The sequence below is a fragment of the Remersonia thermophila genome, chromosome 7 (genome assembly GCF_042764415.1).
Source record: "Remersonia thermophila strain ATCC 22073 chromosome 7, whole genome shotgun sequence".
NCBI lineage: Eukaryota > Fungi > Ascomycota > Sordariomycetes > Sordariales > Chaetomiaceae > Remersonia > Remersonia thermophila.
The window spans coordinates 1,034,847-1,048,158 of NC_092223.1; the positions used below are offsets into that span (position 1 = coordinate 1,034,847).

A 13,312-nucleotide genomic window follows, 5' to 3' on the forward strand; every position below is an offset into this window, starting at 1 on the left:
ACCGCCCGCCGCGACCCTCCCGCCCCCGCTCGTCCCCGGAATCATCTTGCCCACGCTCCCCGTCTCCTCGGCGTCCTGCACAAAACAGCTCGCCGTCCCGCACTTGTACCCCTCCGGGCAGCACCCCTCCAGGTCCCCCGCCTCCGGTCCGCACAGGTACCACCCGGCCGCGCAGCTCGCCGCGGCCGCCGTGGCCTCGGCCGGCACGCGGTCGGCCGGCACGACGATGGTCACCCCGTTGGCGTTGACGACGGTCGTCACGGGCCCGAGCGGCGGGCACGACGCCGCCGCGCAGCCGCGTCCGGCCTGGCAGCACCCGCCGCCCTCGCGCGCGAGGCAGGGGTAGAAGCCCGTCGGGCAGTAGCCCGGGCCCGCGGCGGTGTCGTCCGAGGTGGGCGAAGGGTCGTCGGAGCCGTCCGGGGCCGAGCCGGTGGGGCGGAGCGGCGCGCCGGGGCCGGAGAGGAAGACGGTCGTGGTGCTCGTCGTGGTGGAGATTTGCGGCGTGAGGGAGGGCGTGATGGTGGTGACGACGGTGACGATGGTGGTGGAGGGCGTGGGGAGGGAGAGGACCGAGGTGGAGGTGGTGGTGAGGGTGGTGAGCGGGGGCGGGGGCGGGGCGGGGGCGGGGGCGCCGGGGCGCGACGGAGGGGACGCCTGGATCGGGGGTGTCAGCACCAGCGTTTGTCGGCACGGTCGAGAGGGTTCGCTTGGGGGAGGGAGAAGAAGAACGTACAGCCTACGCCCTGGCAGATGTAGCCTGGAAGACAGCACCCGCCGCCGATCTCGCTGGCGCAGGCGGTGCTGCCGTCGGCGCAGCCCACCACGCCGCCGCCGCAAGCCGCCCCGGCCGGGCAGCACCCCACGGGGCCGAGACCCGTGTCCTCGACGGGCACGCACGTCTCGCTCTCGTTGCAGCAGCTGTTGGGATGGCCGATGGTATCACAGCTGCGCGTGCCCTTGGGGCAGGCCCACTGGCGCTTCTCGAGCAAGGCGAGAGCGGCCCGCGCCCGATGGAAGAGGCGCCACGGAGCGGGCGTGTCGCCGCCGGTTCCGTTCTCTAGGTCTGCCAGGAGCGCAAAGGGCGGCCGGAAAGGTAGCTCGGCCGAGGCGTTGGCCCACGGGAGTGCCCTGTCGCCGTGGTCGAGGGATCGGCGGGCGGCGGCATGGGCATGGGCAGGGGCATGGGTCGGCGAAGAGGTGTCGGGGTCGACGAAGGCGCAGTACTCGTGGTGGAACTTTGCGCCTTGGTCAGGCGGCATCTTGCGGATGGCTGTTGGCATTTGGTGCGCCTCGAGCTGGGGGGCGAGGAGGAGCCATAATATTGAGAAGGATGGCTGGCGCATCTTGGTCGCTGGGGAGGAAAAAAAAAAAAGTAAACAAAAAACGCGGGGGAGGGGAGGGAGGTTGGATGGAGGGAGATTGGAAGATTGGGCAGTGCTGCCAGAACCCGCCAGAGCGTCCAACTCCTTCGCCGCGGAAGCACTCGGGCAAACTATTCTGCCATGTGCAGCCGGCGGCCGAGAAGGGTGGGAGAGAGAGAGAGATTGAGCGTTCGGTTTCAGGAGTCGGGCGCTGTGTTGCGCTGGGTGTTGTTGACTTTGGTCCGTGGTTGGAGGAAAACAAGCGCCAAGACCCGGTGCCACGGGGACGGCTTCAGCTCAGGTCAGGCGTTAGTTACCGTCAAAGGCGGTGTACTATTATGGGTAATATGGTTCCTTACGTTACATTGTACGGATCCTGGACGTTGCCTTACCTACCAAGGTACTGCGAAGCTCAATGGAAGATCCCTTTTCACCAATGGCCTAGTCGAAAAGAACGTACTGAGTAGAGAATACATAAATGTTACCTCAAGTTCGTGAGCCGAGGAGCCCGCTTGTGGATCGATTCCTCCTCTGCTTGATGATTTCCTATTCCGTCCAAGTTTCACCCTCGACACCAGGGTATCCCATCGTTACCGTACAATAACCGACTAATACCTTCTGTGTATAGTAATCCAGCTCTATGACCCTTTCTACGCTGTATGAAAGCATGCCCAAGTCCCTTACCTCCCTACCTTACCTGCGATATACCCGATGACCGTGACCCATGATTGTCTTTTTCTTCCTACCACATCGTCGTACAATCTCCTCCTCTCTCTACCACAACCCTCCCAGCTCCCCCGTTTCCGCGGCTCTCACCGCCTCCTGCCTCGCCTTTACCGCCCCCTTCAACAACGACGCACACAGCAAGCCCGCCGCCACGCTCACGTTCAAGCTATCCACGGTGGCCGACCCCGACATGTTGGGAATGCTCAGCTCGTAATCCGCCTTCTTCACAACCGCCCGGCTCAGCCCTTCCCCCTCGTTCCCCAGCAGCAGCACGCAAGGGTCCCTCCTGAGCGGATCCTCCGCCTCGACGTCGAGCAGGTCGACCTGCCTCCTCTGCCGGGCGCTTCCTCCGCCGCCGCCGCCGCCGGGCGCCACGGCGGCGTACACGACCCACCCGTTGGCGCGGGTGGCGCCGAGGAAGTCGGGGAGCGAGGGGATGCTGAACAGGGTCAGGTTCTCCGAGGCGCCGGCCGAGGCTTTGAGGGCGACCGACGTCAGGCTGGCGGAGCGGCCGCGCACGATGCCCACGGCGGCGGCGCCGAGGAAGCTGACGGCGCGGAGGATCGCGCCGAGGTTGCCCGGGTCGAGGATCTGGTCCAGGACCACGACGAGGGGCTTGTGCGACGGCGGGGTGGTGGTGACGGGGAAGAAGGTGGACGTGCCGTTCACGGCGGCGTCCTCGGCGGATTGGTGCGCGAGCGCGACCGTGTAGCCCGGGTTGGACGCGTAGTCGTCGGGGAGAGGGCCCAGGGCGGTGAGGGGAGGCTGGGGGAGGGCGGACGCCTCGAGGACGTAGCCGTTGTGAGGGCGGCCGGCCGCCATCTTGTCCATCAGGCGCAGGCCTTGAAAGTCGTCGAGGACGACGACGGGGACGTTTTGACGCCGGGCGAGCCGGCGCATGTGCTCGTCCTCGGCCGTGCTTTGCCGGTTGGCGCCGCCGTAGAGATAGAGCTTGTAGAGCTGGCGCCGGGGCGTGCGCAACGCCGCCTCGACGACAGACTTCCCGTAGAGAAACTGCGAGGCGGCGGTCGTGTAGGGGATGGAAATGGGATCGCGGTCGCGGCCGCGTTCTCTGGCCGCCGGCGCATCCCGCCGAACGGCGGCTGGCCGTTCCCTGGGCACGTCGCGGCTCGGGAGCTCCGCGCCGTCTCTGGGAGGGCGAGCGTCTTCCCAGGCCGCCTTGCCAAAGCCTCGCCCCGCGCCCTCCTCCTTTGCGGGGTTGGACGGAACGTCTCGGCCGGGCTCCTTCGGTCCCCAAGGCCGGGACAGTTCGGCAACGATGTCCGCAACATCGTCCTTGTCCCGACGCCCCTTTTTCTTGGTGCGCCGAGAGCCGGAGCTAGAATCGAGCTGATCGCTATTCCCAAACCCCCAGTCGTCCTGGGGCAGAAATTGTTTCACCTCGTCGGGGACATCTCCCGTCTTCATCTTGTACACCAGGCTCCTTTTGCCGAAGGAGGAGTCGGGATCGTAGAAGCGAGCCTGGCGCGACTTGGCCCTGACCTTGGTCGGATCTTCGGTGATGTCCTTCTTTCCCTTGACGATCTTGTATGCCGGACGCTGCTTCTCGAGCTCCTCGCGCTGCCGTTGCCGTTCGGCGTATGTGAGACGCTTCTGGTCGCCATCGGATGATGTTGTGCCCAGGCGGGCCCCTTCTCGGATCAGACCGCGTTGGATGGCCGAGAGGGAGCCATTGTGTCTTGCCGGGCTTGAGAAACAGGGCCTGGGAGCACCCCTCAAGAGCGACGGCCTTGTCCCTCGGAGCACGAGAGACAAACTCATCGCTGTCGTTTCCGGGGAGGCTGCTTTGAGGAGGTGAGTGTCTCTAGGGATGCGACCATGAACTCGGGAAACGAAGTATGTAGAATGAGACTAGAAGACTGTGATGATTGACTTGACATCAGAAGCAGCAACAGAACATCTCTATGTCACAGCACCAAGCGTTGGCTGGTGTACTGTGTAGCTGAGCAGAGTGGAGGTCGATGTTGAGCATCGACAAAGCCATGAAAACTGTGTGTGAGACCGAAAAAGGAAAAAAAAAAGTCTTGGACCATCTGCATCAACCCTGACCCCTGCGATCCCAGTGGGGCATTTGCCCCACGTCGGACACGTTCAACCCTGGTCCCGTACAGTGTTAATTGAGTCCGGGAGTTGGCAGACGCGTGCACTTTCACGACGTCGCGTCTCCGGTTGTTCGTATCTCCAACCGCCCGTGGTGTATGTCTAGGCGCCGTCCTTTTCTTTTCCATACCCCGATTGGCTCAACCTTCTCAGCGTCCAATGCGATTCGGAAACCATGCGACCCAGCTAGGACAGGGAACTGGCGAATCCGCAATCTTCAGCCATGATGGCCACGCTTCCCAGCGTCATGGCCCCCGAGGCCGGCAGCCTCCTGGCTGGGGACTCGGAGCTCGAGCCGGCGCCGTTTACTTTCCAGTCGGATCTTAGTGACGAAGACGACGACGAGGAAGCGGAGGAGGGATCCGTCGGCGACAGCTCCAGCCATGGCCGCAACAGCAAGGCCGGCGGGCCTCGCCCGTTGGCGCTGAACGGCATGGCGCGAGAGTCCCTGGCCGCCCTGAGCGAGACGAGACAACAGCGCCATGCCCCGCCAAGCGAGGACCAGACCGAAAGCCAAGACCAAGTGCTGCCGACAATCGAACTACCAGAGGACGAGGATGTGCCCATGGGTGGCATGAGGGACGACGAGACGTCTGCGTCCCAGGCTGAGCGCAATGCCAAGACCGGGTTCGATGCTCAAGTCAACGTCATCGATAGCGATGCGGCGGCCAGCGCCAGGCCGAACCCTCCGCCTACGCTTATAGAGATCGAGGTGTGCCTGCCATGGCTGTCGCCGGAGCAGAGGGCGGAATACAGACAGGTCGAGGTGGACGAGTCCTATTCGGAAACCGAGGGCCGCTCGCGGAGGCGACGGCATGGGGTGAGTAGTGAGCGTGGGGTCCAGAATGGACTGGATTGGCGTTGCTGTGTCTCTTCTTTTTTGGTTTGGAGATGCGGCGGTGGTGCTGGGAGGAGCGCAAGGCGCCCCCGGTGCTGCGTGAGAGGTGTCGACGAGGTGATGGCTGTGTTTGGGGAACTCCCTACTCGGCTCCGGGGGGGACTGCGGGTGGACTGGCGGGCTGCCGAGTACGGGACCGCTGCCCGGAGGACGATGGCCATTCTCCTGTGCGGCCGGGACGGGCACCTGGCCGACTCAGTCGCCGGGCTTCCGTCCCTCGAGCTTCTTCCTGGTCTCTGGGGGGACATGTGCCCCTCGGCGACTCGCCAGTCGCACATCTCGAGCAGCCGGGAAAACAATTCTTCCCTACGGCCAAGGCGTTGTGCCCTCTCCTTTCTCAACCCTTCTTTTGTTTGTTTACTTCATCACCCCACGAAATCTCGTCTTCTTCGAAACTCGCCAGCCCCCAACATTTATCACCATTCCTCTTCTACCTGCTGCATTTCTTCCTTTTCTGCTCCCTTCCACAACCCCCTCCCACTTGTTCCTCTTCTTCTGCTTCTCAACGCGGTCTCCGAGCTGCAAACCACACAACTTCCAAGACGTGTTGCTTTCTCGGTACCTTTTACGGAAACCCTCTCCGTTCCCTGTTCATTACATCCTCTGCTACATTTTGCAGTTCCCTTTCTCCCCCGCCTTACTGCCCAGTGGCAGGTCTGGCAAGTCTACCGCTAGTCAGTCGGTCGGTTCGGTCAACGACGGCTCTGGCAACGGTTGGCCGCCCGCATCATGGTCTTCACTCGCAGCATGGCGCAACCCGCCAACCCGAAGCGAATCCGCATCGTGGTGCGCCCTACCAGTGGCGGGCAGTCTGCCAGCGCAGACCCGGAGTCGGCTAGTGACGACTCGTCCTCCCCCGCCAGCGAACTGGTAAGAGCAGGCGGTGGATTTTGGTCACCTCGCACTGCTGGTCGCAGACCTCTTACATCGTCGGGTTGATCGGTCGGCCGGCCGATGAGATCGATGAGAACCCCCTGCCAGGAACATGGCGTTTCTGCCTCCCCTTGTCTTTTTTTTTCTCTTTTCTTTTTTTTTTTTGTTTTTCTTTTTTTTTTTTTTTGCAGTGTTGCCATTGTTTCTCAGCTATTCGGTTTCTTTCCCACCCTGTTTCTGCTTCGGCTCGCTGACATGGCATGCTCAGGACGACGAGGACGATGATGCCAACCGTTTCGGCACAAGAAAGAGAAAGCGCCACGATGAGGACTACGTCAGCTCCGTCGATGCGGACGAAGACTCGGCCGAGGACGAACTCCAGGCCGATCGCGGTCGTCGCCCCAAGTCAGGCCCTATGGATGCCTTCCTGGAGCCTGGCGGCAGCCGCCGCAGCACCCGCCTGGCGACTCGAGCAACCTCGCAGCCCTTTTCTAGCGAGGGAGAGCCCTCGCGCGCTCAGCGGCTGCGTTCCAGAGTGTCGCGTGGCAGTTATGACGACAGGGACGAACTCCAAGCTTCGGACGCCGAGGATGACGACCCCGGCTATTTTGTGCAGTCTGACATTGTCAAGACACGAGGGCGATCCCGGGGGACGCGACTCCGGCGGAAAACCGCGCAGCTGCGTCGCTCACGCCGCCGCTCCACCACCAACGGCTCGGACATCGAGTTCGAGGTTTCCCGCCGCCGTTCCGCGCGCGCCAACAAAAACACGCGCAATCTCGCCGACAGGTATGCTGGCATTGAGGAGGATGATGATAATGACGACGACGACGACGACGACGACATCCACTACGTCGATGCGACGAAACCTTCAGCGGCGCCGAAGGTTGTTGGTGTACGCGAAATCTTCCAGCCCGTGCCCGACGACTTTGGACAAGCTCATCGGCCGGTTTGCGATACGTGCGGCAACGGCAAGGACAACAACAAAGGCGCCCTGATCCCCTGCCAGGGCTGCTCCAATTCGTACCACAAGGCATGCATCGGCATCCGGAGCACGCGGGATCACCGCGTGACCAAGGTGGCGGACGATTCGTTCGTCCTGCAGTGCCGCTTCTGCCTCTGCACATACAAGAAGAAGGATGAGCGTGCCCCAAATCACGATACCTGCGGCGGCTGCCACACCAAGAACCGCTCCTGCGCGCCCTTCTCGGAGCGCAAGACGCCCAAGCAGGAGGAGGCTCTTCGGAACGAGAACGGCGGCGTGGACCCCATCACCCCCGTCGATCCCAGGCTCATCAACAACCCGGACAACGTCTTGTTCCGTTGTGCGCGCTGCCGCCGCGCGTGGCACTACGAGCATCTTCCGCACCCCACCAAGCAGCGCGACCCGGCCATCGACGACCCTCTCAACCTGCGCAAGCACCGCCGCGACGAGTACCAGATCACGTGGGCCTGCAAGATGTGCCAGGAAACCGAAGAGGACAAGGTCGACAAGATTGTGGCCTGGCGGCCCGCCAACAGCAGCGCCTACAAGGGCAAGGAGGGTCTTAGCATCACCAGCTTCGCCGAGGACGAACTCGAGTACCTCGTAAAGTGGGAGGGCAAGTCCTATAATCACTGCCTCTGGGTGCCCGGCGCCTGGCTCTACGGCGTCGTGACCAGCTCCGTGCGCCTTTCCTTCATCAAGCGTACCTTTGGCGATGCCTCCGAGGAGAACACAGGCCCGCAAAACGTGGACTCGCTTCTTCGTTGGACCGAAAAAGAGGCCATCCACGACTCTTGGATCACGCCCGACATCCTCCTGGACGTTCATTTCGCCCCGCGGTCGGCGCAAGACGAGAAAAAATACCGCGCCAAGCCGGTCCAAGAACGCTTCGAGGATGACTTGAGCCGCATCTTCTCCGTCATCCGCATCTACGTCAAGTTCGAGGGCCTGGGGTACGATGATGCCGTTTGGGACACTCCCCCCGACCCGGATGCCGGCCCGATTTACGATGCCTTCTGCGAGGCGTACCGCGAGTTCCTCAACGGGCGCCACTTCAAATCCGAGCCTCCCAAGGTCATGCGCGAGCGCATCGAAGAGTTCCGCGGCAAGCCTTTCGTCGAGCTCAAGGAGCAGCCAAAGGGCCTCCAGCGCGGCAAGCTCATGGAGTACCAGCTCAGCGGCGTCAACTGGATCCTCTACAACTACCGCGTGGAGCGCAGCGTCATCCTCGCCGACGAAATGGGCCTCGGCAAAACCGTCCAGGTCGTCGCGGTGTTGTCGTCGTTCATCCAGGAGATGCCGCGGATCTGGCCGTTCCTCGTCGTCGTGCCCAACGCCACCTGCGCCAACTGGCGCCGCGAGATCAAGAAGTGGGCTCCCGACCTGCGCGTGGTGGCCTACTACGGCGGCCGCGTGTCGCAGACGCTGGCTCTCAACTACGAGCTCTTCCCGAGCGGCGCCAAAGATCTGAAGGCGCACGTGGTGATCATGTCGTACGACTCGGCCAAGGACCCTTTGACGCGAAAACAGCTGGGGAACATCAAGTGGGCGGGCCTGGTCGTTGACGAGGCCCAGGCGCTCAAGAACGACGGAAACGCTCTCTACCGCGAGCTGAGCCAACTGCGCGTCCCCTTCAAGCTGCTCCTTACCGGCACCCCCCTCCAGAACAACAAGCGCGAGCTGTTCAACCTCTTGCAGTTCATCGACCCGGCCATGAACGCGGAGAAGCTCGACGAGCAGTTCGCAAACATCACCTCGGAGAACCTGCCGGACCTGCACAACCTCATCCGGCCGTACTTCCTGCGACGTACCAAGGCCGAGGTGCTCACCTTCCTGCCGCCCATGGCCCAGATCATCGTGCCCGTCAGCATGACCGTCCTGCAGGAGCGGCTGTGCAAGTCCATCATGGAGCGGAACCCGGAGCTCATCCGGTCCGTCTTTGTGCAGAACAAGATGAAGCCGAGCGAGCGCGGCAGCTTGAGCAACATCCTGATGCAGCTCCGCAAGTGCCTGTGCCATCCCTTCATCTACAGCCAAGCCATCGAGGACCGCAACGTGCCGCCCGACGTGGCCCGCCGGAACCTGATTGAGGCCTCGAGCAAGCTCATGTTCTTGGAGATCATGCTCCCCAAGCTCCAGGAGCGCGGCCACCGGGTGCTGATTTTCAGCCAGTTCCTCGACCAGCTCACCATCCTCGAGGACTTCCTCGCCGGCATGGGCATCAAGCACGGGCGCCTGGACGGCAGCCAGTCCTCCATGGAAAAGCAAAAGAAGATCGACGCCTTCAACGCGCCCAACTCGGATCTCTTTGCCATGCTCCTGTCCACGCGCGCCGGCGGCGTCGGCATCAACCTGTACACGGCCGATACCGTCATCATCCTCGATCCGGATTGGAACCCGCACCAAGACATCCAAGCGCTCTCCCGCGCCCACCGCATCGGCCAGAAGAAGAAGGTCCTCTGCTTCCAGCTCATGACGGTCGACTCGGTCGAGGAGAAGATCCTCCAGATCGGCCGGAAGAAGCTCGCCCTCGACCACTTGCTGATCGAAACCATGGACAACGACGAGGACGCGCCCAACGACGTCGAGTCGGTCCTCAAGCACGGCGCGGCTGCTCTGTTTGGCGAGGGCAAGAAGAAGGACGCCATCACCTACGATTCCGCCGCCGTCGACAAGCTCCTGGATCGGTCGGCCATGGAGGAGACGAGGACGGATGAGAACAAGTCGGCCGAGTCGGCTTTTGCTTACGCTCGCATCTGGGAGAACGACGAGGGCGGCCTTGCGGAGGATCTCCCGGAGACGGAGCATAGCATGAGCCTGAGCGTCTGGGACCAGATTCTGCAGCAGCGCGCCGAGGAGGCCCGGAAGGAGGCCGAGCGCAACATGCAGCAGCTCGGCCGCGGCGCGCGTCGTCGCGGGGTAGGCTTCTTCCCAGCTGCGCGTCTCGGTTTTTTCTGTTCTCCTGCTAACTGCTGCGACAGGTGGAAAACGCCAACTACGCACGGCCGCGGTTCGAGTTTGACGACCAGCACGACAAACACGAAAGCGACCACGATGACGTGGACGGCGACTTTGTGGGCGGCGACAGCGACGCCGACTCGAGCGAGGCCGGATTGGGCGATAACATCGCTAATGGCGATTTCGTACCGAGCAGAAGGGCGTCCCAGCAGCAGAGCAAGGCAAGCCAAGGTACGAACAAGACGCATGCTCCTACGTCGTCGGCCAGCCCGCGACGCCGAGGGCTAGCGGCACTTTGAACACGTTCCAAGAGCATTCCCACCCCCAGCATGCCATCGATGCGAAAACGCGCGCGCCAGCCATGGTCAAAAACAAGTCACTTACACCAGCCAAAACAGATGTCAAGCAGGATAAGGCAGAGCCGGCCGCCAACAAAAAGCCCCGACCCTCTTCCCGCCCGTCCTCCCGCCCGTCCTCCCGCGAAGGCAAGCCCGCCAAAGGCCAAGAAGGCCCGGCCAGCAGCACCCCAGCGCCGCCCGGCCAACCCCCCACGCAAGCCGGCCCTAGGTCGCGAAGCAGGCCTAGGAAGAATCCGCCGAAGCCGCCCAAGCAAACTCCCGCTGGATCAGCGGGAGCTGGTGCAGGAGCAGGACCAGGACCAAGGGTGATAGCCGCCGTCAATGGCGCACAACCCAGCCAACCCCTCGCCGGTTTCCAGCCCAACGTCTCGCCAGGAGGAGTCATGCCCAACGGCATGGTCTGGTTTCCCACAGATGTAACAGGCGACGGCCTCCGCACCAGTGTCATCGTTCCGGCTCTGGGAATGCCTGTTCAGCCCCTCCCTGCTGGTGCTGTGCCTCTTCCTAGCAATCCTGGAGCCTTTGGCGTTCCTGTTTCTCTATCCAGCCAGCCTGGACACCGGACGGTGGCGCCAGGCGTCATGGCCCACCTTCCTCTCCTCGCTCATAACCCTCCCATGGGTCTGTTCATTCCGCCGCCCCCGCCAGGTCAGCTTATTCCGTCACAGATTCCGTCTGCGACAGGCGCGGGAGTCGCCCCTCAGGTGATTTCGCCGCCGACGGTCGCACCGCTGGGGGCCGTTCTTCCATCGCTGAGACCCCCGACACGGCAGCAAACCGTCCTGGCAGCCCCGGCGGCCCCGGCGGCCCGAATGGCCAACATGGGGGCGGACGCATCGGGTGCAGTCTTGGTCACCACGCCCGCGCCCGCCCCGGCGCCTCCCGGCTCTTCTTCCACCGCAACGACGACCGTGGACCTGGCCCTTCCCGGCGCCAGCACCATCGCCGCCACCACCTCGGACCCCTCGCCGCTCCAGGAGCTCTGCCTGGTCTGCTCCTATCACCACCCCGCCAAGTGGCCCTGCCCAGAGATGCAGTCTGAAGTGCATCTTAGGCTGGCGCTGGACGGCCTGCGCAGGATGCCCGGCGTCGCGCCCGACGACCCCTCGCCACGGGAGAGGGAGAGGAGGAGGAAGTACGAGAGGATCTTGGAACAGCTGAGGAAGGTGAAGGGTGAGAGGTTGGAGAGGGAGAAGGGGAGAAGATGAAGAAGAGAGAGAGACAGAGAGAGAGAGAAAGACGGCGAGGTCTCTCCGCATGGTCCGGTCAGCCAGCACGTACGTACCTAGGGAAGGGACATCGGTTTAGCGGTTGACTGGGTGATTGTTTTTCTTTCTTTCTTTCTGGAAGCACGGCTGCATTTCGTTGCACGGGCATTGCATGGCATTGCATGGGGTTTGGGCTGGGAGGGGATGAAGATCAGGGAAATGGATCGGCAGGGATGTTTATATGATAGCAGCGGTTATTTGGCTTGTTTCTGCCTCTACTCTTTCGACACATGGGCATGGACATGGGAGTGGTTGGGACGGAATGGCGTTGGCGGTCCGATCCGGGGGAAAGCGGGTTGATGTGCAGAGTATAAGGGGTGAGGGGGGGGGGGGGGGGGGTGGTTGTACATGCTAGTTACTTACCTGTAGACTTGGGACATGTGTAGATCTGTAATGTACCGGCTGGGCACAAGACCCAATCCCCTATCATAATTCAGCAGAGTGAATGGTGAGCCAGAGGGTGGATTGGAACAAAACATCAAGCGAAAGCCAGTGGGCAGACGACAACCAAGCAAGCCCTGCATTCCCTGACGGGGACCAAACAGCAGCGAAGCAGACACGGTAGATGGGCCGAGGTGGGTACATACGTGCTGCCCCCCCAACGGATACAGCCTCCCGTTGATGCTCAAGAGAGGAGGAGTGACAGGCCATGTTTATTTACTTGCCAGCAGCTGAGGTCCTGTTCTGTCTCGCTTCGCCCAGTGAGCCCCTGTCTCGGTGCCTCTGAAACACCAAGTGAGCTCTGCGGTGAGTCTTTTTTTTTTTCCTTCCTGACTTTCTAATCTGCATCGCCCCAAACAGCTCTGCCTCGCATGTACCCTTATCCGCCCGGGTTGCACGTGGTTACCCGTCTTGCTTGCTCTGTCTTTGCTCGGGCCGGCAGCTATTTGTTGCGTCCAAGACATGCAGGCCTCAGGGCGAACCCTGGTGGGGACTGCTGGCAAATCTTTTTGATCTGCGCGGAACCTCTTTTGTTGCGGGATATCCCTTGTTTTTGCCGGCTGGCCTTGTTGTCGTGGTGGTTGTTGCTGCTGTTGTTGGGATGCAAGCAGCCGGCTGGGATGCAGGGAACCTTATCCTGGGGTTGGGCTCCTTTGCCCAGGGCCCGGTGTTTGCAACGGAGCTACGCCGGTTGGTGAAGAGAAATGGATGGAACAAAAAGGGGAGAACAAGGCGGTAAGGGTTGCGGTCTTTGGGGGATGGTCCGTGACAAGTAACCCACTGGAAGTTGGGTGTTTAAAAAGGAGATAGACAGGGCGCTCTCCATAGCTCTGGGATGGATGATGTATTTGGATCATCACCGGCTCACACACCATCTCGAGCACCTGCTATTCTATCCTAGCCGGGCAATCTTTGGTGATAAACACCAGACCTCTCGCAATACCACCCTCTAGTCGCCTGTCTGCCAGGGCTCTCTTCATGTTGCACCTCACGCTACACTACCCCCAGCCCTGCTCTTCGAGACGCCGAGACACGCGAGACCACCCAACCGACTACACGCTGTTCTGCTGCCGTAACACCGGCTCCACGCCTTTCCACCGCCTGTTCTAGTATCCGCCTTGTCGCACTGCCTGTCGTCGAGGCTATAGCACCCTGTGCCGTTCTCTCTGCCAACCATCGCGGCCAACGGATTTCCACAGCCTCACGGCACTGTTTTGGTGGACGACTACCCCTGGCCTATGGGCGGACAGCAACATAGGCCTACAGTCGAAGCGCTGCTTGGTCCACCTCGTCCGTTTGCACCTCTCCCGCCCAGCCTGTGA

The 13,312-nt window shown here is 62.2% G+C and overlaps 3 protein-coding genes across 3 annotated transcripts; 1 reads left to right on the forward strand and 2 right to left on the reverse strand.

Annotated features, from left to right (window-relative positions):
- Positions 1–668: 668 nt before the first annotated feature.
- On the reverse strand, positions 669–1,343 carry VTJ83DRAFT_7249 (uncharacterized protein; the record flags this gene model as incomplete). Its single annotated transcript, XM_071014050.1, has 1 exon — positions 669–1,343. The coding sequence occupies one exon, from the start codon at positions 1,341–1,343 to the stop codon at positions 669–671; it is 675 nt and encodes a 224-aa protein (XP_070863466.1).
- Positions 1,344–2,135: 792 nt separating this feature from the next.
- On the reverse strand, positions 2,136–3,869 carry VTJ83DRAFT_7250 (uncharacterized protein; the record flags this gene model as incomplete). Its single annotated transcript, XM_071014052.1, has 1 exon — positions 2,136–3,869. The coding sequence occupies one exon, from the start codon at positions 3,867–3,869 to the stop codon at positions 2,136–2,138; it is 1,734 nt and encodes a 577-aa protein (XP_070863467.1).
- Positions 3,870–4,431: 562 nt separating this feature from the next.
- VTJ83DRAFT_7251 (uncharacterized protein) lies at positions 4,432–11,489 on the forward strand (the record flags this gene model as incomplete). Its single annotated transcript, XM_071014053.1, has 4 exons — positions 4,432–5,028; positions 6,248–9,883; positions 9,946–10,153; positions 10,321–11,489. The coding sequence occupies 4 exons, from the start codon at positions 4,432–4,434 to the stop codon at positions 11,487–11,489; spliced, it is 5,610 nt and encodes a 1,869-aa protein (XP_070863468.1).
- Positions 11,490–13,312: the final 1,823 nt, after the last annotated feature.